The following is a 26,827-nucleotide window of genomic DNA, read 5'->3' as shown; positions in this document are numbered from 1 at the left end:
ATGATTGATTTTTTGATGGTTCATTTTAACCACAACCATAGAAAAGTCAGCACTACCTGCTCATTTGGATCTCATGCAGTGGAGAATGGGCATGTATCTAATGTCCACCATTTCAATAGCAATAGAAAATGAATTCTAATAAAAAAAAACAAAAAAAAAATAAAAAAAATTTGGAATTGTTGCGTCCGTAACAACCTGTACAATAAAACTGCAACAATATTAATGGTGTCATTACAAAATGTATCTCATCCCGCAAACAACAAGCTCTTGTACAGCCACATCACAAGCTATGTGCAAGCTAAATTTTCTTTATTTCTCTGGTGAAGACAAAAACCCCCAAAATAGCCAAATCTTTTAGAACACAACTGGCTGCAGCAGGAAGGGAATGTATAAGCTCTGTGAGCGTATATCAGGGGACACCGCATATTTAGAGCTTACAAGGGAAAAGATACCAGAAGTGACCCCCGAGTGACTCCCCAATCATAGGAGCTACTGCACCATAGTAAGGAATTTGGACTTCCAAATGTCCTCCGCACAGTTTACATATTCCCTCTTCACCATCCACTGTGCAGTCACATCTGGGATATGAATACTCACTACACCCCCTGATAAATTCTTTGAGGGGTGCAGTTTTCAAAATGACGTCATTCCTTTGGGGAATCCACTTTTCTAGTACCTTACAGGCTCTACAAACATGACATGGCATCCAGATACCAAACAACTGAATCTGCACTCCAAAAGTCACAAAGCGCTGTTTCCCTTCTGCGCCCTGCTGTGCGCCCAAGCTGCAGTTTATGCCCACGTGCATGACACTGGTGTACACAGGATAACGTACGTAATGTCATATGTGGGTATGAATTGATATTAGGGCACAGCTGGATACAATTTTAATTTTTTTTTCTCCAATATATTCATTTAGCCCTAGAATTTACACATTAAGGGTGCATTCACACTGAGTAAACGCTAGCTTATTCTGAACGTAAAACACGTTCAGAATAAGCGGCGTCTAAAGCAGCTCCATTCATCTCTATGGGAGCGGGGATACGAGCGCTCCCCATAGAAATGAATGGGCTGCTTCTTTCACTCCGTGCAGTCCCATTGAAGTGAATGGGGAGTGCCGGCGTATACGGCAAGCTCTGCTCATGCCGGAGCGTACACGCTGGCACTCCCCATTCACTTCAATGGGACTGCACGGAGTGAAAGAAGCAGCCCATTCATTTCTATGGGGAGCGCTCGTATCCCCGCTCCCATAGAAATGAATGGAGCTGCTTTAGACGCCGCTTATTCTGAACGTGTTTTACGTTCAGAATAAGCTAGCGTTTACTCAGTGTGAATGCACCCTAACAATGAGTTAAAGGAGAAAACGCATTCTACATGTTAAATGATGTATGGGCACACTGTAGGGTCCAGAACAGAAAGAGCATTATTGGGATTTTGGAGGGCAGATTTTGCTGGAATCTGTTTCAGACACCATGTCACATTTGTGGTGCCCCTGAAGTGCCAGAACAGTGGAAATCCCCAAAATGACCTCATTTTGAAAACTAGACCCCTCAAGGAATGTATCCAGGCCAATACAGACCCGGCATCCGCTGTAATAGAGAGGCGGATGCCGGGGAGTGTAGACGCCGGCACAGGTGCCTGCAACATCGCTACGCTCCTGCCGCTGCTGGCTTCATGCAGGGCAGAAGCGTAGCGAAGCGATGTTGCAAGCACCTGTGCCGGCGTCTACACTCCCCGGCATCTGCCTCTCTATTACAGCGGATGCCAGGTCTAAATTGCATTGTGAAGGCTGTACGTCTGATGGCTAGCTGCATCAGGAGCGCACACGCAGGGCCAGCGGCACAGAAGCGGCGTCTTCTCGCCGCTGGCTTTGCATATATAACCCCGCCCACCAATGACGCAACAAAGCCGGAAGAAATAAGAATTTACAGCATCGAAGACTGGCGAGTATGCGACGTGGGAATACCCCTTCAAGGTGCAGTCTCCCTTTGAATTTGACAAGGGACTCATCAATAGAAATGTTCTGTGTTAGGGTGTAAAGTTTTAAAAAACTTTTCACTTAGTGTGAGGATGGGCCTGATTTTGTGTAATTGGTCATATTCTGGGGCACTTCGAGGTGGGCACTGGCTGTTGTCATTGAAATGGAAAAACTGCATGAGTATTTCAGAACGGGTCCTTGTAAGAATGGCAGGAAAGGTTAGGGTGGCACGTACAGGATGGGTCGACCAGTAAGAGCAAACGGTCGGCATTTTAACAAGCCCCATAGCTAGTGTAAGGCCTAAAAATTAATTTCAAAAAGATTTGTGGGCATCCATATATTTTGCCTAGCATAATAAGATCGTGGATTCTGGGAAATAAATTGGGAGGCGCATAAATTTGTTTAGGCAACAATGTACTCTAGAAATTCATCTGTAATGAATAAACTACAAAAATTAAATGGTGTAAAAGCTTCCACATCCACATTTATACCCGGGGTGGCCATAAAATCAGGAATAAATGGAGTGGCAGAATCGGAAGCTGCCAAGCTGGGAAATACTACTTCTAGCGGCAAACTCCTTTCTAAGTGTGCCCTGCTAGTAGGCGTACTACTGGTATTGGGTATCACAGCTTGATTTGGAGACATTTCTCCAATAGCCTGCTCTGCCTCTACATTCCTGGTTATTGTTGAGGATGGACCGCAGAGTGACCGCTAATGTCTGAGCTGTCACTATCAGAAAACCCCTCAAAATTAGCATGTCTGACACTTTCTTCAGTGTCAGAACATAAAAGGGCATAAGCTTCTTCTGCCGTGTACAATTTCTGCACCATTTCTGTAACTAATTAAAACTACACTATTACTATACTAATTAATTAACCGCTACACTAATAAATACTAATAACTACGCTAATAACTACACTAATAATGAATTAACTATACTAATTAATACCTACACTAATAAATACTAACTATACTAATAAGTGCTAACGATTAGAGATGAGCAAACAGTAAAATATTCGATATTCGTTTCGAATAGCCGCTCAATATTCGACTATTCGAACGAATATCGAACCCCATTATAGTCTATGGGAGAAAATGCTTCGTTTCAGGGGAACCCACCATTCGACTCAAGAGGGTCACCAAGTCCACTATGACACCTCATCAAGTGATGCCAGCACCTCTGCAATGCAACTGGGACAGCAGGGGAAGCATGCCTGGGGGCATCTAGCAAGCCCAAGTCACTGTTTTACCTCAACATCACAGCCTATCAACTACACACTTTTCACACTCAAAAAGACCTCTATCAAAGTGGGAAAATACCTGGAAACCTTCTTTCTTCCCCAAATGGATGGACACAAACCCAAATTTAAGCTAAACAAACATTAACAAGCACCTCTTTAAACCATGTTGCCCATGACAACCACAGATGGATGTCTGCTTCTCATTTCCTGTATTTCTCTCCCTCCCTCCTGCTGAAAGGGACACAGAACACTTCTGTAGGCCAGATAATCTGCTGATTCTTGTACAGAACAAAGTGTTCTCTGTGTATACATAGAGAGATAACAGACTCATACTTATCAGATAACTGCAATGTATATGCTTGTGACTGCATGTACGGCAAGGAAAAAAATAAATAAATAAATAAATCACTAAAGATCAGTGATTGGCTGCTGTGGTTAAGTGCATGTATGGCACATGATTACTGCAAGAAATGTCAACTAAGACCGACAAAGACAACCAGAGCAAGCATACAGGTTATTTCCAATACGATTTACACTTTCCTAGTTTCTACAGATATACTGTCCATGAAGCTACCGCACTTTCATTTTCTATCATACAATCTTTCAAAAGTACACACAATATTATTACAAAAGTAGCCAGTGATCTTTCGCCAAAGAGAAGAATCAAAAATGCAAATAAGGGATTATTGGAGGACAAAGATAAAATGTTAATTCTACAAAGGATAAGAGCAATATATCAGCAAGATTCCCAAAGTAGTAATCTCAAGATCCATGAGCCAGCTCACATAACCTAGCAGCCACAAATTTGTGTGGACAACTACGCCAAGCAACTATTTTTTTTTTTTTTTTTAACTCGTTTTATTGAAGATGCAAGAAAATAAACAGGATAATCAAGAAAAACCATGTACAAAACAGCAATGGGTAAAACAAACAGAACAACACAGAGAAACAAATCGAGGAACTGCCACGCCACCATCCCACCCCTCCACCACGAGCAGAGATGATTGCAAAAGCAAAAAGGCATTACAGTGTCAGCAGGTATACAATTTTACCAACAAGTAAGGGGCAACGGATCCACCCAGCAGATGTCACGCCTTAGGGTATGTAAGCGCCTAACGCCGAGCGCATGGAGGGGGCAAAATATTGGGTGACGGGGGAGGCGCACCACGCTCCCCAGACCTTAGTAAATTCCTGGGGGCAGCCCCTACTTTTGTATATAATTTGGTTAGAGGGGAGGATCGAATTAACTAGTTTGCGCCATTGAGACACCGACAGAGACAGAGGGGCCATCCACCGTAGGGCAATAGCCTTCCTGGCATAGAATAGACTCTCCCGAAGAAAGATCCAGACGTGATGTTGCCAAGCCTCATCGTCCAGGATGCCAAATAAGCAAATTTCCGTAGAAAATGGGATAGGACAGCCCAAGACGTCTGCCAGGAGATCCACCACCCCCCTCCAGAAAGCCTGTACAATCGGGCAGTTCCATATCATAGTTCCATATCATAGGGGCAGCACGGTGGCTCAGTGGTTAGCACTGTAGCCTTGCAGCGCTGGAGTTCTAGGTTCAAATCCTGCTAAGGGCAACATCTGCAAGGAGTTTGTATGTTCTCCCCGGGTTTGCGTGGGTTTCCTCCAGGTACTCCGGTTTCCTTCCACACACCAAAGACATACTGATAGGGAATGTAGATTGTGAGCCCTATATTGGACAGTGACTGACAGTGTCTGTAAAGCGCTGCAGAATATGATGGCGCTATATAAGTAAGCATAATAAATAAATAATAAATATCATATACAAGAAGTCCGCACGAGGGTGCGGGCACCTGAGGCAATTCGGGACAGGCAAACGACCCATCTTGTGAAGGCGGGCCGGGGTCAGGTAACATTGATGCAAGATAAACAATTGGATCAACTTATTGTTAGCTGAGGGAGAAACGTAGTGGAGAGATTCCAAAATATCCTGGAATGACTCGTCCGTCATAAAGGGCAGAAATCAGGTCTATAGGAGAAAGAATGACAGGGGAAGCAGTATTCTGATGTACCAAGTGGGCCAGCAAACTACTCGATTGGTTACCCAGCTCATAAAATCTTTGCCTGCATGATAAGGCCCATAGGTCCCTCTTTTTTAATAAGCAGTGTAAGTATTGTCTGCCAGCCAGCAACCACTGGGATCTAGTATCGTCTGTTGGATTGGCGACATAGGCTGCCTCCAAGGAGATACACTGAGCCGCTAGACTGGCCTCCAGCAACGGGGATTCCTGCTTGACAAAGGAAATGGAGGACTTAATGCAACCCCTAAGGTATGCCTTAGTGGTCTCCCATAAGAGAGAAGGGGGAAGTATCGGGGAGGTAACCGCCAAAAAGACAAGCAGCTGGTCAGGTATCCTGTCATTGGGTAAAAATAATTTGAGCCAGAAGGGATGTATACGGTAATTGCAACTCAATCTAGAAGTGTCACCATGGGTCAGCTCTATCAATAGTGGGAGTGGTCAGAAACCACCCTGGGTAAGTAAGAGGCTGAATGCAAAACGGAACATGCCTTAACATTCCCAAAAGCAAAATCGATACGGGACAGGGCATGTCTATGGGCAGAGTGACAGGAGAAGACCCTAGAATCAGGAAACAGAAGCCTCCAAAAGATCCTGCCACCCCAGTTCCAGAACCTGCCTGGCCATGGAAGAGGGGCGAGAGGAAGGCGGGGAGTCCGAACCAGAATAAAACCAGTCTAGAGCATTATTCAATACTTTATTAAAGTCCCCCATACAAAGCACCACTGCCTCGGGAAATCTAGATACAAAGTGTGCTGCCTTCTGGAGTATAGAAAGGTCAGACGCAGGGGGCAAGTACACACCCAATATCACATACAAGATTGAATCAATCCACGCCTACACATAGCACCCCTCAGGGTCCCTCTCAACCACCCCCGGTTCCCACCTAAGGCTACGATGTATTAGAACAGATACCCCTCTCATAGGTTGTATGAGTAGAATGGGCAGACCACTGAACCCACAGTTTCTGTAACCACTTCAGATTTTCAGACACCAAGTGGGTCTCCTGGAGACACACAATAGAAGGATTCACTTGTCTAACCTGGGAAAAAATAAAGGAACGCTTGCCCGAGTTACCCATACCCTTCACATTCCAGGAAAGGACTTTAAGCAACGCCATAGCGGTCTATGACCCAGTATCAGGGCATAGAGGCATGATGTCACGTGGCAGATCAGTGAACAATCAAAAACACAAACAGAACAAAACCATACACCTACAGGAGGTGTAAAAGACTGTGTAAACTGTCCTAGAATACTGGACATGCCAGTACCGTGGCTACAAACAACGGGGGAGAAAGTGCACCTAAAACTGATCTTGATCTGGGCACTCTCTGAAGAAATTAGCGCAGTGAAGCTAAATACAGGCAAACAGTAGAGCCGAAAGTACAGAGCCATAACAAATAAACATCCCAGGCCCCTGGGCCTAAGGAGGCAGCAGAGCATCCACCTGGTCAATAAAATAAAGAAAAACATGATGGACATAGCAATAGAACAGTGTCAAAATAAGGCAAAAAATCCGAGGTCCATAGGTACGGTCCAGGTGGACCTCTCACCACCAAGATGCAAGATCAGCGCCGTGGGGATCCAGGCAGGAGAGCCAGTCCTCATCATCCTTGGGGGTAGTAAAAAACAGAGAGCGGTCGCCATGAATGACCCGAAGCCTGGCAGGGTAGACCATGGAGAATTGTATAGCTTTTTCACGTAGTTGTCTTTTAACCGCTACAAAGGAAGCTCTGGTCTTTTGGAGGGCAGCCGAGAAATCAGGAAAAATTGCCACAGCAGCTCCATTGTACTTGATCTCCCCGGCCTGGCGTGCAGCCCAAAGTGCAGCATCCCGGTCAGTACTGTTAATCAGACGAGCCAGCAAAGGATGTGGAGGAGCCCCTTGGGGGGGTGGGGGTAGTGGGAACCCTGTGGGCCCATTCAACTGCAAATATCATGAGAAGTGCGCCTCCGGGAGGGTGTCACGTAGCCACTGTTCAACAAAGGAGCACCCGCTCTGGGAGATGTAAGGTCCGTAGATTGTTGCGGCGTAATCTGTTCTCCAAGTCATCGGCTCTCTGTGTCCAGAGGCTCGCCGCCCGCTCCAACTCTCGGATTTTAGCAGGAAAGGGATGAACGGAGTCCACCACTTGTGAAACGCGGTCCTCCACTTCGCCCTCCGCAAAGTTTGAAAGTCCTGACGAACTAAGCCAATGTCAAGCTTAACCTCCTCAATTTTACCAGTTAAGGAGGAAGTACCAGCCTGGATCGCTTCAGGCAATTGAGCCGTTACTTGCTACAAAGTAGGTTCAGCCTCCGCCATAGACGGGCCAGGAGGAGAGGCAGCAGGCGAGACAGGGGCAGGAGGGGTAACGGACCTGGCGAATCTCTGTAGATGCTCAGAGGCGGGGGTCGACTGCAGGTGACTCATCTGGGAGAGTCTGCCACCGCCCTTTTTACGGGTTGCAGAGGTAGGTATGGTTGCGGATTCAGGAGGCCCAGACCACGGAGCAAATTTCAACAGGTTCAGCAGTATAGACAGAGCACAAAATGGGGATCACAGCATGTATATGTATAGGTGAGTGGAGGGCCACAGGAACACGCCACGGCAAGTCCAGCACCAGGAGAAGATGATACAAAATGGAGGAGACAGTGCAGAGCGGGACGGAGGACCCCTGTATCTTGCCCAGTTGCCAGGAGGAACTGCAGAGGCACACAACAAGCGTTGGAAGAGGATGGGTAGCAAGGAGACGTAAAAGACACCACTGTGCATCAAATATAAGCAGGCAGCAGGGAATTCAGTCATACACAGAGAACAGTCCACCAGCAAATTGCCAGGAGGAACTAGCTGAGGACTCCAGTGGAGACGGTCTGAAAACACCAACCGGGCTATGGCACACCACTAGAATGAGTAGGATGCAGGCACAGGCAGGGAAGGTGGAAATGATGGCTCCCGGCCAGGGAGGCACTCACCAGCAGACATGAGCAGCGAAGCAGCCGCAGAGACCAGGGAAAACGCAGCCAGAGTAGCAGACCGGGTTCCAGGAGAAGCAGACAGGAGGAGGATCGCAGCCAGGACAAGGCACGCTGCTCAGCCACAGTGGAAGAGGAGAAGAAAGAAGATGGCCGGCGGCCTCGTGAATAGGAAGCATGCCGTAAGCTTCACCGGCTCGTCGGGGCGAAAGGAGCGTGGCGTTGGGGACCCACAAGCGATGGGCCAGGGCAGAAGGAAAGTATTAGTCGCTGGAGGGACCTGACCAAGCTCGATTTTTCATAACTGATATATGTCACTTTATGTGTCAATAACTTTGAAATGCTTTAACTTACCAAAGTGATTGAGATTTTTTTTTTTTTGTAATAAGTACTTCATTTTAGTAATATTTTCTTTTAGCCCTAGAATTTGCACATTCACAAGGGGTTAAAGGAGAAAACGCATCCCACAATTTATTATGCAAGTTCTCCGGACTACCATAGTACCCCACTTGTGGGTGTAAACTAATATATGGACACACAGCAAGACGCAGAAGGGAAGGTGCGCCAAGGAGCTTTTAGAGGGCAGATCTGGCTGTGATCAGTTTCAGGAACCATGTCGCATTTACAAAGCCCTTGAGGTGTCAAAACAGTGGAAACCTCTAGAAAGTGACCCCATTTTGAAAACCACACTCCTCAAAGAATTCATCAAGTGATGTAGTGAGCATTAGTAACTAGAGATGAGCGAGTACTGTTCAGATCAGCCGATCCGAACAGCACGCTCGCATAGAAATGAATTGGACGTAGCCGGCACGCGGGGGATTAAGCGGCCGGCCGACGTCAAAGCGGAAGTACCAGGTGCATCCATTCATTTCTACGGAGCGTGCTGTTTGGATCGGCTGATCCGAACAGTACTCGCTCATCTCTATTAGTAACCCAGAAGTGAATATGTAAGCTGTGCGGAGTAAATTGGGTACACCAAATCCCATTCTATTTTCCCACTAGCTCCTATGACACGAATGGGGAAGAGGGGCATTCTGGGGGATCAGCGCTGGTGTATTATCTCTCATAAGCTCTAAATATGGGGTGTCCCCTGAAAACGCTCGCACAGCTTATACATTTCCTTTTAGTCACAGCTATTTATGTCCTAATGATTTGGCGACTTCTGGGGTTTTTGTCTTCATATTGTACAAGCTAGATTTTTATTTTCTGGCAATGTGGCCATATGAGGACTTGGTGTTTGCAGTATTAGATGTACTTTTCAATGCCATCATTTTGGGGTGCCTGTAACTTATTGACTTCAATTTATTAACGGTTTCTGGGTGGGATGTAAAAGGAAACATCAATTCTGGCATTGCTTTTTAGCATTTTTTTTTTCCCCATGTAGAGTACAGCATAATTAACATGTTACCTTTATTCTGCGGGTCGGTACGATTACAGCGATACCACATTTACATGATTTTTTAATGCGTTGCTATTTGTGCAGAATAAAATTCAATTCAGGGGGAAAAAAAAAAATCAATTATTTTTGCATCGCCATCTTCTGAAAGGCATAACATTTTTATTTTTCAGTAGACAGAGCTGGTTTAGAGCTTATTTTTTGCGGGATGACCTGATTTTTTATTGGTACCATATTGGTTTTCATTTTGATTACTTTTTATTGAACATTTTGCAAGGGAAAGGTGGTGAATAATCATTATTGTGTGCAGTTTTCTACTTTTTTTTTATTTTTTTTTTTTTTATTTTTTTATGATGTTCGCTGTTCGGGTTAAATGTTTTAATTTTATTGTTCGGGTTATTACAGACGCGGTGATACCAAATATGTAATGTTTTTTTATTTTACATACTAAAATATTTTATATGGGAAAATGTGATTTTTGGGGCTTTATTTATTTCTAATTTATTTTAAACTTAAACTTTTTTATATTTACTTTTTTTTCCTGTCCCCATGGGGGATTGAAGTAGTGATCTGCTGATCTCTGCTTCACTAGACATACGCTGCAATACACATGTTACACATGTATTGCAGTGTAGAGGAAGCTGTCAGTCTGTGTAGACGCACTGGGCTGACAGCTTCCTTTTTGGCAGGAACAACCAGGTACATGCGTGGAGGGGACGGCATGAGGCAGCCCTGGGGTCACTGATCAGACCCTGGGCTGCCCATTACCAACACCGACACCCCCCAAAACTGTCACGGGGGGTGCCAATCGGCACCATAATATACCGAAACCCCTGAGATGCTGGCAATCATGTTTCACCGTCAGCATCTCAGGAGTTAACACCCGCGATCGGACCTGGTTCAGACCGCGGGTGTTACAGGATTAATGAATAAAAGTTATGTCTATTATAGCCTTTCTAAAGGCTATGCAAATATATGCTTAGTTAAAAATCGCTAGAGCCAATGATGGATTCCCTTTAAACCAACCGATATAAATAAAAGCACATATCAATAAAAGCGGGCTAATTCAAAAACAGCTAGGAGGATTAATGAATAAGAGGTACATCTAGACTAACTTTCTAAAGGCTATACAAATACATGCTTAGTTAAAAATCAGTAGAGCCAATGATAGACTCCCTCTAAGTCTTCACGAAGCATTCCATAAAATACGGGAGTTAAAAAAAAAAATAAAAAAAAAAAAAAAATAAAAAAAAAAAACACTCACATTTTCATGTTTCATATGCTTTAACAGACGAAGTTCCCTGTAGGTACGCTTGGCATGGATGATAGACTGAAAGGGCCGGGATAGCTTTTTAACTGCAACACGCTGTTCTGTTTTGGTATCATAAGCAGAACTATTTGGAGAGAAATAGATAAAATTTGTTAACAGCAAAATAATGTAATTTAAAACATATCTCCAGTTATAAACCACTTTTCATAAATGAATAAGATATATTACAAAGTTTCATATTTTATCTGCAGTATTCATATATGAAAAGTTTAGAACTAGAGGTACCCTTTAAGCATTAAAAAAAACAACAAAAAAAACGCAAACAACAACCACACACACACACACACACACACACACACACACAACAAATGCCATTTTAATAGACTAATAGGACTAGCATACTTTTTTTAGGATTGGCAAAGCAGAAGAATGGACGCAGCCTGTGCAGGCGTTCAGCCGCTTAACCCCCTGCGCGTCGGCTTCTTCCATTTATTCATATAGGAATGGCAGTTTCGAATAGTATTCGTTCATCTCTAAGGGAGCGTTCACACTACCGTCGGTGTCCGACAGCTAATGTCCGTTCAAAATCTTGTACGGACATTAGCAGCGGACACTAGCTGTGTCCGTGACAATTTACATTGATTTAAATGGAGATTGGGAACGGACAGTTAAGGACAGGCATGGACTGTAAAAGAACGCACCCTATCTCCATTTAAATCAATGTAAAATGTCACGGACATAGCTAGTGTCCGCACAAGATTTTGAGCGGACATTAGCAGCAGACACTGACGGTAGTGTGAACACCCCTAATACAGCCCAAAAGTGCCTTAAAATAGTTTTCTGGGTACAAAAAAAAAAAGTTTTGGTTTGGTTGTTTTTTTTTTAAAGTGCATTAATGCTACTAATGGGTAAATAAATGCAACCATATACCTTTATCAGTGGTTTGAGTGATTTCTGGGTGTCTCTGGGAGTTGCTATAACCTCCTACTTTTGTTTACAAGCTTCAGCTTCCGGCTATGCAACTTCCTCACTCACTCCTCTCATCTTACACCCCCCGGTCTCTCTAGCCATCCCACCCTTCCCTACCTACTCAGCCCAACCCCTGAACCATAGTATATATTTATCTTAAATGCCTCCTTCTGTGAGACAGCGACTCCACCTGTACTAATTCAGGCTGTGCAAGCTCTTCTCCTACAGCGAGGATCCACCTGTACTGCATATGCGTGAATGCGCAGTAGAGGTGAATTACTGGCAGTGGCACGCACAGTGGGGAAGAGCGCGCACCCTGCAGAACCATTACGGGAGAAGTCGCCTTGCCAGAAGAAGCCTTGGAGGGTTAGTATACGTTGAAAGGGGGGGAGGGGGTGAGAAGTGACGATGTTTCCAGAAATGGGGAAACTGATAGTAACGGGATAATCAGAAAATGTCCCTGGGGTGATCACATGATACCAGGGATATGGGCAACTATGCCTTCTGATAAATCAAGTTACCGTATATACTCGCGTATAAGCCGAGTTTTTCAGCACAGTTTTTGTGCTGAAAAAGTGTTCCTCGGCTTATACTAGAGTCATTACAGTAATTTTCTGCTAACAGGCCAAAATAGCAGACCCCGCCCCTACCCCTTCACCGCTCCATCACACGCCGGGTGATGTGACCACGTAACCCTGCGTGTCTGCTTCCTGGCATGCAAGCAGAAGTACCGTAAGTTCTGCAGTTTGTTTTAATGTACAACATCGCCACACTCCTGGCAGGAGCGTGGCGATGCTGTGGGCCCCCGGCACACGCCCCGGTGTCTGTATGCCGGGTCTGTAAGTGTAATGGCGCCGCTCTGCAGAGTGGTCGCCATAGAAACCGGCACATCTGCTGTAACGCTTACAGTGGAGATGCTGAAGCTTATGCCTGCGATCTCTGAGGGGGGGGGCTAAAGTTTAAAAAAAAAAATATAAGAAAAAAATAAAATAAATAAAAGTTCTAAATCACTCCTTTCCCTAGAGTACCTATAAAAGGGCGGGTTCACAGCACCCGATCTCAGTTATGCAGGTTTCCGTTTTCTGTCGGCAGAAGATGGAAACAGACTTTCAGTGTCTGTCGTTAGCGTTTTCTGCTGTCCAAGTCGAAAGTTTTTTTTTTGTTGTTTTTTTTTCTACCAAAGTCCTGCATGTCCAACTGAAAAAACAAAAAAAACAAAACCACTGCCTGCCGGTTTCAGTCTCCTGCCCAGTATTCTCATTTAATCCGCTATCTCTCTGCTTGACCCCTTACAATCTGGTTTCCGCGCCCTGCACTCTATTGAAACAGCCCTCACAAAAGTCTCCAATGATCTCCTAATGGCTAAATCTAATGGTGACTTCTCTCTTCTTATTCTTCTGGACCTCTCTGCAGCTTTTGACACTGTTGACCATCAACTCCTCCTCACTATGCTTCGCTCAGTTGGCCTCAAGGTCACTGCGCTCTCCTGGTTCTCCTCTTATCTCTCAGACCGCACTTTCTGTATCATTTGCAGGTTCTATTTCTTCCCCTCTTTCACTTGTTGTTGGGGTTCCTCAGGGCTCAGTCCTAGGCCCCCCGCTCTTCTCTCTTTACACAACCCCCATTTGGCTTCTGGTACCATCTTTATGCTGATGACACCCAATTATATACATCTTCCCGTGACATCACCCCTGCACTAATACAGAACACCAGAGACTGTCTTTCTGCTGTCTCAAATATCATGTCTTCGCTCTATCTGAAACTAAATCTCTCTAAGACTGAACTACTACTGTTTCCACCATCTAATAGATCTGTCCCTGATATATCCATTGCAGTCTCAGGCCTTACTATAACTCCTAGGCAGTATGCCTGCTGCCTCGGGGTCAACACAGACCTTTCTTTCACTCCCCATATTGAATCACTGGCACGCTCATGTCACCTCCACCTCAAAAACATCTCCAGAATACGCCCTTTCCTTACCAGAGATACACTAAAGACACTTATTGTCTCTCTGATTCATTCTCGCCTTGACTACTGTAACTCCTTACTAATCGATCTTCCCCTTACTAAACTCTCCCCTCTACAATCTATTCTGAATGCAGCGGCCAGGCTCATCTATCAGTCTAGATGCTACAGCGATGCCTCTGGTCTGTGCCAGTCACTACATTGGCTGCCTATTCATTATAGAATAAAATATAAAGTTATCACCCTCATCCACAAGGCTCTCCATAATGCCGCACCTCTCTAAATTTTCTCCCTCATCTCTGTCTACCACCCAACTTGTGTTCTCCGTTCACTCAATGACCTAACACTTACATCCTCTATTATCAGAACCTCCCATGCTCGTATACAAGACTTCTCCCGAGCTGCACCACTTCTCTGAAATGCTCTACCCCGGACAATCAGATTAACTCCCAATTTCTACAGCTTCAAGCACAAATTAAAGACATATCTTTTCAGACAGGTCTATCACAATTCTTAATGTAAACCCTTCCATACAGTCATTAGAATCCCCAAAATTTAACCCTCCTCTGTTCCAGCTCCATTACCCCACAATATGATGCCATTTCAGGCTAACTCTATATGTCCAAGCACCATCCACGTGTTAAAGGATACGACTGATGACGGCTCAAAAGTATTACGTTTGTGTAATGACAGTCAGCTCTATTACAAAATTATCTGACAACTGTATAAGCAATGCCGCCCCTGCTATCTCTTGTGTCACCCCCTCTACCTCATAGATTGTAAGCTCTTGCGAGCAGGGCCTTCAGTCCCATTGTGTGAAATGACTTTTCTTGTTTACTTGTAATGTATCAGTCTGTATTTGAACCCTACTAATTGTACAGTGCTGCGGAATATGTTGGCGCTACATAAATAAAATTTATTATTAATTATTCACTGTCCATTATGATAGGTGACTTTTTTTTTTGGTGGGGGGGGGGGGGGGGTTAACAGACACCAACGGTAGTGTGAACACTACCTTAGAAGCAGGAGAGGACAGAAGAAAAAGATTTGTTAGGGCTCAACCTGAGAATGAACAGGGATAGACAGTGAATGCAGGAAGTCAGACAGAGCTTCAGAACTTTCATGTCCTTACTACGAAGACGAGGAGAGTTTGTTAAAACATCGGTTATAGGAAGCAGAACTCGTCAAAGGAACTCAGCAATACCACACTTTCATTCCATGTAGTGAAAAAAATAACAAGGATTTTTTCATTCAGCAATGACAGTGAAGTCCATGAAGTTGTAGTAGGTGGAACAAGATTGTGACCTGTGAATATGATCAGCTCTGATGGCTGGCTACTGTACTCTCCAAAGATTGTGAAAATGAAGACGTAGAATTGACTTTTTTTGCATCCTTCTGGTCCAACAACATCCTTTGTGCATCCAAGAAAATCAGACATTTTAAAGCTTAGCAAAAATCAGTTATTAAAGGGATTCAATCATTAAAATGACATTTTTTTCTCCCTTCTTTGAGCGTTGGCTTCAAACTTCTGGGCATGCACAGTCGGCTCTGCCGTCAGGTCTCAGGCAGAGCTGACTGCACATGCCTGCGGCAATTTTCCTGTGGCCGCGTACACATTAAATTGGTGTAAGCAGCCATTTTCATGTGGCCGATTACACAGTAAGCTGGGGTAAGCGGTCACAAGAAAATGGCAGCTGGCATGCGCAGTCGGCTCTGCTCGAGGCCCAACGGCAGAGCCGACCGCGCATGCCCAGAAGTTTGAAGCCAGCGCCAAAGACGACGCAGGGAGAGGCCGATTCCAGGCAAAGATAGAGGTGGCGCTGGAGATTTCTCTTGCAGCATTGGTGACGCTCCCAGTGCTGTTTGAGTGCTGGGGACCACCCCCAGTGCTGCGAGAGAACTCATTTGCATACAGAAGAAAACCGGGATTTCAACCGAACAGCGGAGCGGAGAAGACATCTAAAGGTAGGAGAAGAATAGCCTTTCTTAAGGCTATTCTTACGTGTTAGGGAGAAGAAAAAAAAAAAAACGTAATTTTAATGATAGAATCCTTTTAACTCATGTGGAGCCGAACAACAGGACAGGCCGAACATACTCTGACACATAGCTAGTAAGCACTTATGGACAAGATTACATTTCACTCACTAGAAGGGACAAATTTATGATAAAAGGTCGGTAGTTTAAAAACATCCTATTAAGTGTTTGATTAGTTCATATTTTATAGAATGAGGATCTAAATACTGAACTATTCTTAATAAATTACGTTTAGTGATATAAAAAAAAAATTGTTACATGTAGAAATGGGTGTTAAAAATATTGGGTCTTTTCATCTTGTTCACATTTGGGATGAAACTGTATTTAGAAAAACACACTTGAGGATATGATCACCTTTTATTCTTTTGAAAATGCTGAACAAGTTGTATTATGATGAGAAGATGTATTTATTCTGGCACTTACGGTATTTGCCTTTTATTTTTCTTTATTGTTACATATAAATGTTGAATTCAGCAAGTTGTAATTTGAAAAGAAAAAAAGGAACACGCTCACACAAACCTAAAATAAGATGATTCAAGGCTTAAAAAAAAAAAAAAATAGATCCCAAGTTGAACAGTAACATGCATTTTTTCACAATTTTAAAACATACATTTTTTTCACAATTGCGCATCGAAATTTTGAATTTGATTTCTCAAATTTTTTTTTTATAAATTACATATGAGACACAGTCTTGGGACACCAAACGAAGGCCGGTACTGTACTGAGCCGGTACTGAGAAAAATGCCTCTCCCACCTCTTTATCTTAATACTAGCCTGAGATATGATTAAAAAAAAAAAAAAAAAAAAAAAAATGTAAAGCCATAGCAGGCCAAAATTTGCACCTTTTAAAACTTTAGAAGTCTGTAAAAAAAATTACCTGATGAAGAGGAGAAGGAAAAAAAAAAAAAAAAAAAAAAAAAAAATTTGTAATTATCTTAAGTTGTACTTCAAAAAAAAAAAAAAAAAATCTAAAGACATCGGGTAAAAAAAAAAAATATTCATATTTGGATTACTTGATACGGAATGACCCTATAGGGTTTATTTATTCATAGGGTTTGAATGGATGAATGGAGGGTACTCTTAAACCCTTAGTGAAGGATACAGCCAGCTACCTTCCGGACACCACAGACCTATTAAATAAACTATCCACTATAGGTCCCCTTCCAGATGGAACCATCCTGGCCACCATGGATGTAGAATCCTTGTACTCCAACATCCCACACCAGGATGGTGTAAACGCCTGCCAGTTTTTCATGGAAAAGCGAGGTATGAACGCTGAATCGGTGGTGAAACTCAAAATTCATCCTCACCCACAATTACTTCTCTTTTGGTGACTGTATCTATCTACAGCAGACTGGCACCGCAATGGGGAGCAAAATGGCGCCACAGTACGCTAATCTCTTCATGGCCAAGCTTGAGACTGACTTGCTATCCACCTGCACCACTAGGCCTCTGGCCTACTATGGCTTCTTTGACGATATCATAATCATTTGGACTGGGTTTGAACAACAGCTGAAAACCTTCCATGAACAATTCAACCAGTTCCATCCCGCCATCAACCTGACGCTCAAATCACTCCTTCTCTGTAATAAACTTCCTGGACATTGTCATCAAGATACAGGACAACAAAATTGAGACATCACTGTATCGAAAGCCAATTGACCGACCAACCTACCTTAGGGTATGTCCACACATCAGTATGCCATCCGTCCATTTGAATTCAGTTTGACACTTCAAAACAGACTGATACACATACTGATTGTATACAGACACCTCTTATGCTGATAGCAAACCTATCAGCATAAAAAGGTGTCCTAGGGACTCGAGGAGTCTCGTTCTGCTGCTTCCTCCTCTATCGACTCCATCCACAACAGGTGGCCGTCCACTCCGCGCAAATTTGCAATCTCGTCTCCCACATGGACGATATTGAAAACCGTAACCGCCGCAACAACATCCGCATACGGGGGCTTCCGGAATCGGTTCAGACGGCGGATCTGGTTCCAGTCTTGTCTGGTATCTTTAACTCGCTGCTGGGACGACCTCCTGATTCCCATATTGAGATGGACCGTGCTCATCGGGCTCTCCGCCCCCGTAGTGACGACCCTGGCAAGCCGAGAGATGTCATTTGCCGGATTCATTTTTATGCCGTCAAAGAGGCTATAATGCACAAGATTAGAGAGGTTGGTGAAGTGGACTTTGAGGGATCCTCTCTGTCGATTTACCCGGATCTATCCAGATACACCCTTCGGCAACGAGCAGCCTTGAAGCCTCTCCTTTCCCTTCTCCAGGAACGCAGAATTCCCTATCGCTGGGGCTTTCCATTCTCCCTACAGGTCCGCCGAGGTGATCGACTGCGATCTCTTGCTCATCCAGATGACCTTCCAAACTTTCTCCGATCCTTGGATCTGCCGTCTTTACATCTCCCTGACTGGTCCTCCATGCTTGCCGATCCTAACCGGTCCGGCCCTTTACGACTGCAATGGGATGCTGCGGAGGATCCCAGTGACCCCGGCCTTCTGCATCCTCAGAGACCACAACGCCAACGTAGACCTCCCTCTACCCGGGGGTCCCTGAAGTGATTTGCTCTGTTGTGCCTTGGATGTCTTTGACCGGACTTTGTGAGTTTGCTCCATGCCGTTTGTTCTTGATTGGTTTTTCTCTATCACTGCCTTTTGCCTTATTACCTGCAATCTTAAGTTGTTTTCCCTTTATTACTTAGCTGCTGCCCAATTGTTGTGTGTCATTTGTATGCTATGATGCCCGTGTCTCGGAGTCGGGCCTGCCTTGTCCTTTGTTTGTCACTTCCATTCTTTCTTCCTGTGTGTGAGCTGTTTTTGGCGATCTGTGCTAGCCGCGTGGCTTGCCTTCTTTGTCCCCCACATAGCTGCGTCCCTGCAGTGCGGGACCATTTGAAGACTAGTGCTCCAGCTTTAGTCTTCCCTTGAGGGTACCCTGTTAACCCTCTTTTTGTGTTTGTGTTTCGTGTTTAGCCTGAGATCTCCGGGCTCCTTTGTTCTTGTTTTTGTGCTACTCATATTTTTGTGCTCTGTTTGTGTAGTTTCGTCTCCCTTCCTTTTGTTCTCCCTTTTGTGTCTTGCCTATTCCCCACTCCCCCATAATGTCGGACATATCTGTCTCCTCTTTTAATGTCAAGGGGCTCAACGTCCCGGAAAAGCGTTCGCAAGTGTTATACGATGCTCATAAACGTAGGGCACACGTTCTCTGTTTACAAGAAACCCATTTCCTAGCTACTGGTACGCCCACGATTAAGAATAGGTATTTCCCTCAGTGGTATCATAGTAGCAGCTCAGTGGGGAAGGTTAAGGGAGTAGCTACCTTTTTCCATAAAAGCCTTCCGGTGAAAGTCCTGGATTCTTTAGTGGATAGTGAGGCGAGATACTTGTTCCTAATTTGCGAAATCTCCGGTGTTGTTTATACGATTGCCAATATTTATGCTCCCAATGTGGATCAGGTTCCCTTTTTGCTGTCTACCCTGTCTGTGCTCCAATCCTTTACTAGGGGTCATTTGATTGTATGTGGTGATTTCAATCTCCCACTTAATCCTCTGCTTGACACTTCCACGGGTAGGTCTCAGACTTCTTATGGTGCTTTGAATAAGGTTAGAAAGGCGCTGAATGCCTTATTGCTTTGTGATGTGTGGCGGATCCTCCACCCGACCGACAGAGACTATTCCTTTTTTTCCCACCCTCATGGTTCCTATAGTAGGATTGATTATGTCTTCCTCTCTCATAACCTTCTTCCCTCCGTTTCGGCAGCCTCAATTGGAACTGCTCTCCTTTCTGATCATTCCCCAGTCTCTTGTGCTTTTCGCTCGCCTGATGCCAGCATGCGGTCTAATACTTGGAGATTGAATGAATCGCTCCTTCTTGATCCACAGTGTCTGGAGGAGCTGAAGCTTTCCACCTCGCACTTTCTTTTGGACCATGCTTGTGACATCACCACTCCGTCCATACAATGGGAGGCCCTTAAATGTGTCCTCCGCGGAGTGCTGATGAAACACGGTGCTCGCCTGAAGAGGGAAGCGAGTCAGAAACTTCGCTCTCTCCTTAGTGAACTGGCGAACCTAGAAGCCCAACACAAGTGTACGCTCCAACAGGCGACCCTGGCATCCCTGACTGCTACACGTCAGGAAATTAAGTCCCTTCTTGAGCGGAAACATCAGCGGCTTCGCCTGTTGGGTCAGCGCTCGTTTTATAAATGGGCCAACAAGGCGGGCCGCATGCTGGCACGTGCGGTGCGGGACCGACATGCCACCCAATACGTTATGGCACTTAAGATGCCCTCGGGCGCGATCACCCATACTACATCTGCAATTGCCTCGGCCTTTCAGGACTATTACAGTTCTCTCTACCATTTACCCCCCCAGGTCAGGTCCACCCGGATCCTGCATCTGGAACTTCCCTCCCACAATATATATCGCTAAGACTGCCCTTCCATCTCTGCGCCCTGAGGACGTAGCTGTACTTGAAGCTCCCTTTTCTGAGAGCGAACTAGAACTGGGTATTGCCTCCCTCCCAGGGGGAAAGAGCCCAGGCCCTGATGGCTATACGGCACGGTTTTTCAGGTCTTTAAGGCTGATCTGATGCAACCGCTTTTGCGCGCATTCAACTCTTCCACTTCTGGAGTTCCCTTCCCCCCAAGCTCATATTACTGTTATACCTAAAGAAGGTAGGGACCATTTGCTCTGTGCTAATTATAGACCAATCTCGCTCCTGAATACTGACGCTAAGCTTTATGCCAAATTGATCGCCAATCGCCTGAGCCCGTTCATGGGAGAGCTTGTACATCCTGACCGGGTGGGGTTTATCCCTTGTAGGGAGGCCCGGGATAACACCCTGAGGGCCTTCTCCGCGATCCACCACACGCAGCGCTCGCGTACCCCCATGATGCTGTTATCTCTTGACGCGGAGAAGGCTTTTGACAGGGTGGATTGGAGGTTCTTGGAGGCCACCCTGGCTCAAATAGGCCTTGGTCCCGCCATGATTATGCGTATTCAGGCTCTTTACAGCTCCCCTATGGCCCGGGTCCGGGTCAATGGCTCGCTCTCCTCCCCCTTCACTATTTATAATGGCACTAGGCAAGGCTGCCCACTCTCTCCCCTTCTATATGCACTAGTGATGGAACATCTCCTAATCGCCATCAGGGACAATCCCGACATTCGTGGCTTGCAGATCAGGGACCGTCATCTGAAGGTATCTGCTTTTGCAGATGACGTTCTCCTGTTTGTTACCAGTCCGCTTACCCATCTATCCTTAAAGAGATTAACATCTATAGCTTTTTCAGTAATTATAAGATTAACCTGACGAAAAGTGTGGCCCTTGATGTCTCGCTGCCGCTGGCGGCCCTGCGCTCTTCCTTTTCATTCTCGTGGTCTCCGAAATCTATTAAATATTTGGGAGTGCAATTACCCCGCAATCTAGGAGACACTTATACTCTGAATTTCCTCCCGGTTCTGCGCACTTTGCGGACTGTTCTTGAGCGTTGGGACACCAGGGGCCTCTCGTGGCTGGGACGCATCAACTTATTGAAAATGAACGTTCTCCCCAGACTGTTATATCTTTTCCAGGCGGTCCCGGTAATCCTGCCCTCATGTTTTTTTTCTGCGCTTAACAAAGCCTTTACCAAATTTGTTTGGGCCTCGAAACCCCCTCGTATTGCACGCACCACGCTGACTCGGGCCAAACAGAAAGGGGGTCTTGCGGCCCTGGACTGTGCAAAGTATTATTTGGTGGCGGTAGCTACCCGCGTCCTTGACTGGCACCACGCTGCTAAGACGAAGCTCTGGGTTGCCCTGGAGGACTCGTTAAGCCCCATTCCCCTCACTGCACTTCCCTGGCTCCCTGAGAAGTACTGGTCCGATGATCAGCGGTATCCGCTTCCCTACGTGGCGCGCCAGACCATGGGAGTTTATCGCAGGTACAGTGCCATGCGTCTCCTTTACACGAACGACGGCCCCATGACTCCTGTCTTGGGTCACCCGGATTTTCCTGCAGCCCTGGGTTCTTCCTTTCTCTCTCATCGTGTGGGTCTTCCCATCCTCCGCTTCAAACAGGTCACCTCAGTGTCCTCACTTCTCTCCCGTTCTGAGATTCTAACCCAGACCTCCTGTCCGGACACACCTCTCTTTCACTGGCAGTACGCTCAATTCTCCCATTTCTACTCTTCTATACGATCTTCCCGGGATCTCCACAGACCCGTCACCGTTCGAATGTTTCTGTATTTCCCCCTCCCCCCCCCTCCCATACTGTCTCTCTTCTTTATGGTCTCTTGTTGGACGGGATGGAGGATTCGCTTCCATCATTCACCACTGGGTGGGAGAGGGAATTGGGAGTCTCATTCCCCCCGGATGTGTGGTCATCGGCCTTTCGTGCGTGCCATACTTTCTCCATGTCATGTAGGGCACAGGAGACCAATTTCAAAATACTCTCCAGATGGTATAGAGTCCCGGCCCTCCTGCACGATATATACCCCTCCACCTCCGATAGATGCTGGAGGTGTCTCTCCGAGCGGGGCACGATGGCCCATATCTGGTGGGGGTGCCCTCTCCTACGCCCCTTTTGGTCCGGGGTCAGACAGGTTATTCTGCAGGTGACGGGAATTGACTTGGAGGACGATCCTGCGCCCCTACTTCTTTCGCTGTTCTCCCGGACGTATCGCAAATCCACCCGTAGGCTTCTTGGATTTTTGTTAGTTGCTGCTTGCTCTGTTATTCCTAGGCTTTGGAAGTCCTCAACTCCTCCTTCGCTCCTTGGCTGGCTAAGTGAGATTCTTGCCTTGCGAACTATGGAGACCCTGGTGGCTGAGCTCCACCAGGACGAAACCAAACATCAGCAGACTTGGCTCCTTTGGAACCATTTCTATTACTCTGCCGATTTCCGCTCCCTCTTCCCTTCTGTGTCCCCTTGTGCTGTCTGTTCGTATATTTTTCTGTTTGCTTTATCTGGCAATAGATATTCCGATGTTTTCTAGGTTTATATATCTGTTTAGTTTCGGAACTCTGCTGCGACAGAGCTTTTCTTTGTCCCTTGCACCCTTACCTCCCCCTTCCTACCCCCCTTTCCTCTTCCCCCGAATTTTGCCAATGTTTAATATTTCTTTGTACCGCTCTGACCCCCTTGCCCCCCCTCCCCCTTTTCCTCTCCCCTCCCCCTTCTGGTTTTGTAAAAAATTGTAAAACTTTCAATAAAACTTTTAATGTTGAGAAAAAGGTGTCCTCCCCTAGACGACAGATAAGGGGATTAAAAGTAGCAATTGTAAACAGTAGAGATAATGAGGACATAAGGACATTTATTATATCTCCTTATCTTTACTTTGTGTGGGTTTTACCATTTCCCCACTGGACTACCTAGGACCAGGAAAGGGGGGGGGGGGGGGTGAGAGAGAGAAAAAAAAATTATAGATAAATATATAGATATAGATTTTAATATATGTATATATATATATATATATCTATATCTATAACAGAACTCAAAGTGGAGCTATGCTTCTGAATTGCATTTATTGGTGTATAAAGTACAACATTTTGGGTATACAACCCTTCATCAGGCTGAAAAAAATATTATAAAAATACAAATATACGTTAAGATACCATCAAGATATATACTGAAAAGTAAAGATACTGTTCATCATACAATATAGTATTAAAACATATAGAAATCATGCATATTTTTTTTTCTTATATCAAGAATGTGAAAACATTACAGAATCCCAACATAGTTGATGCAATAATAACTTGCTCAAATATACCATATATACTCGAGTATAAGCCGAGTTTTTCAGCAGTTTTTGTGCTAAAAAAGTCCGCCTCGGCTTATACTCGAGTCATTATGGTAATTCAGCAATATCATAGTTCCAGACCCAGTATACAGACACCAGGGAGGGTGCAGGAGCGTAGCGATGCTGCTCATTTCAAACTGCAGAAGTACTTACGGTACTTCTGCTAGCAGACCCAGAATATAGACCCCGCCCCCTCCACTCCATCACACGCCGGGTGACGTGGCCACGTAAGCTCACGCCCGCACCCGGCCTGTATCTGCATTCCGGGCCTGCTAGCAGAAGTACCGTAAGTACTTCTACAGTTTGAAATTAACAGCATCGCTACGCTCCTGCAGCCCAGCACGGTGTCTGTATGCCGGGTCTGTAACTATAATGGCGCCGCTCTGCTTCAGATCGGTCACCATACCAGCCGGCACCTCCACTGTAACTTTTACAGTGGTAATGTCGGAGCTCCCTGCAATCAGAGATTGCAGGCATGGGGAGCTAGGACATCTCCGCTGTAAGTGTTACAGCAGAGATGCTCTACGATATCCTGGTACGAGGGGTCTGGGCACGACCGCTCTCTCAAGTGCGATCCTTTAGATAGGAACTGCGGCCGGCCGAAGCGCTTCTGCCGGGGATTCCCCTCAGCGCTCCTGCCGGCTGCAGTTCTCCTTCAGGTCCGGTCGGCTGGATATTCCCCTCAGAGCTCTTGCCGGGGATTCCCCTCAGAGCTCCTTTAACCCCTTAAGGACGTAGGGTACTTTGGGCCTTAAGGCTCAGACCCTGTTTTTCAAATATGACATCTTTTACTTTATGTGAGGATAGCTTCATATTGCATTTACCTATCCAGGTGATTCCAAGACTGTTTTTTTGTGACACCTTCTACTTTATGTTGGTGGTAAATTTTGGTCATTATACTTTGTGTTTGCTTGTTAAAAAAAAAGGACAATGTACTGAAAATTTCATAAAATTATAAATTTTGAAAGTTTCTGATATTCTTGTAAAAAAAAAAAAAAAAAAAAAAAACAGTCAGATCACACAAAAGTCTTCCTAATTAACATTTCCCATATGTCTACTTTATATTGGCATTGTTTCTTCAATGTTCTTTTACTTTTCTAGGAAGTTAGAAGGCTTTAACTTTAGTAGCAAATTTTCAAAAAAATTTCAAGATTGTATTTTCTAGGGACCTATTTAGTTGTAAAGTGACTTTGAGGGGCCTATATAACACCAATAAATGACCCCATTTTAGAAAGTATAGCCTTTAAACTATGCAAAAATTGTATATAGGAACTTTGTTAACCCTTTAGGTGTTCCATAGGAATTAATGCAAAATGGAGGTGAAATTTCCAAAAGCCACTTTTTTTATGCACATTTTCCATTTCAAACTAGATTTTCCAGTAACAAAGAAGGGGTTAACAGCAAAACATACCATAATATTTATTTCTCTGATTCTGAAGTTTGTAGAAATATCCCATATGTGGCCCTTCTGTGTAAGTTGACTCAAAAATAGCCCTCAGAAATGAAAAAGCACCTTTGAGGATTTTGGTTCAGCAATTTCATTAGGATAGTTTTTAGACACCATGTTGCCTTTGCAGAGCCCTAGAGGTACCACAACAGTGGAAAACCCCCAAAAGTGACCCCATTTTGGAAACTAGACCCCTTAAGGAATTCATCTAGGGGTCATATGACCATTTTGAACGGCCAGAATTTTCACTGAACTTCTTTGAATTTGGCCGTCAGTTTAAAAAAATTATAATTTCTACAGTTATATGCACTTTTTCATATTTTCTTTCCCTTTTACCAGGGAATAAAGTAGCCCATTTTGTTACCCAATTTCTCTCAAACACAGAAATGCCCCATTTGTGGTCAAAAACTGCTGTTTGGGCACAGAGGAGGGCTCAGAAGCAGAGGAGTGTTATTTCTCTTTTGGAGCTCTGATTTCACACAAATGATTTATAGGTGCCATGTTGCATTTGCAGAGCCCTAGAGGTACCACAACAGTGGAAAAAACCCAAAAGTGACCCCATTTTGAAAACTAGACCCCTTAGGGAATTCATCTAGGGGTATAGTGAGCATATTGACCCCACAGGCTTTTCCAAATGATACTGCATAACAGGCGGTGCAGAGTGAGAATTGCAATTTTCAAACCATATATGCCATTTCAGTGCCCTATATATAGTGCCCAGTACATGCCACAGGAGACATTGACCCCATAAAATGTAACGTAGGTTCTGCTGGATATGGCAATACCCTACATGTGGCAGTTGTATAATGCCTGATGACACGGCAGAGCTCAGAATGGGAAAGGACCCTGGATTTGGTAGCAGAAAGATATATCAGCTAAGGCATTTACATAAGGCCCCTGAGGTACCAGTACAGTTGAGACCCCCAAGAAGTGACTGCATTTTAAAAGAGTAACCCCTTTAGGTACTCATCTAGGGGTACAGTGAGCATATTGACCCCACAGGCTTTTCCAAATGATTCTGCATAACAGGCGGTGCAGAGTGAGAATTGCAATTTTCAAACCTTATATGCCATTTCAGTGCCCGATATATTGTGCCCAGCACATGCCACAGGAGACATTGACCCCATAAAATGTAACATAGGTTCTGCTGGATATGGCAATACCCTACATGTGGCAGTTGTATAATGTCTGACGACACGGCAGGGCTCAGAATGGAAGGGCCACTAGTTAGACTACTGGAGCATGGACGTATTTTCAAAAGGTATTGTGCAGCAACTGGTGCACAGTGAGAATTGTAATTTTCAAATCATAAATGCCATTTCAGTGCTTGATATATTATGCCCAGCTTTTATTACCATAGATTTTCCTGGAAATGGCAATCCCCCATGGCTGCTATGTGATACCTGGGCACACAAGGGAAAGAGAAGGGAAAGAGGCAGCATGTGGCAAGGGGATAAGCTGTGCGGAGTGCATCAGGGTAAAATTAAATATCAAGGGATGTATGATAAATGCGAAACCATTCTTTCATACAGAGCCCTGGTTTTTCAGGACACGTATCACACTGGTATATAGTGTCCTTCCTTATCCCCCTCTTTGCGCAGACTTGGCACCTCTTTTGATTCTTTCCCTTCTTGGAAGTTTGAGGAACTTCTCCTGGAAAGTGTTGTCCTGGAACTATGCGTGGGGCCTCGCTTCCAGATGTACTGGGTACCGTCCCTTCCTGGTCTCTA

The 26,827-nt window shown here is 44.9% G+C and overlaps 1 protein-coding gene across 4 annotated transcripts in view; it reads right to left on the bottom strand.

Moving 5' to 3' along the window:
• Positions 1 to 26,827, bottom strand: part of LOC142194903 (mitogen-activated protein kinase 14) — a 142,474-nt gene that overhangs the window by 99,691 nt on the left and 15,956 nt on the right. For all 4 annotated transcript variants that reach the window (XM_075264338.1, XM_075264339.1, XM_075264340.1 and 1 more), the window contains exon 2: positions 10,880 to 11,009. In XM_075264338.1, the coding sequence (XP_075120439.1) occupies positions 10,880 to 11,009 (130 nt within the window). The remainder of the gene's footprint in view (positions 1 to 10,879; positions 11,010 to 26,827) is intronic.

The sequence above is a fragment of the Leptodactylus fuscus genome, chromosome 2 (assembly GCF_031893055.1).
Source record: "Leptodactylus fuscus isolate aLepFus1 chromosome 2, aLepFus1.hap2, whole genome shotgun sequence".
NCBI classification, from domain to species: domain Eukaryota; kingdom Metazoa; phylum Chordata; class Amphibia; order Anura; family Leptodactylidae; genus Leptodactylus; species Leptodactylus fuscus.
This window is presented reverse-complemented; position numbering and strand designations above follow the sequence as displayed.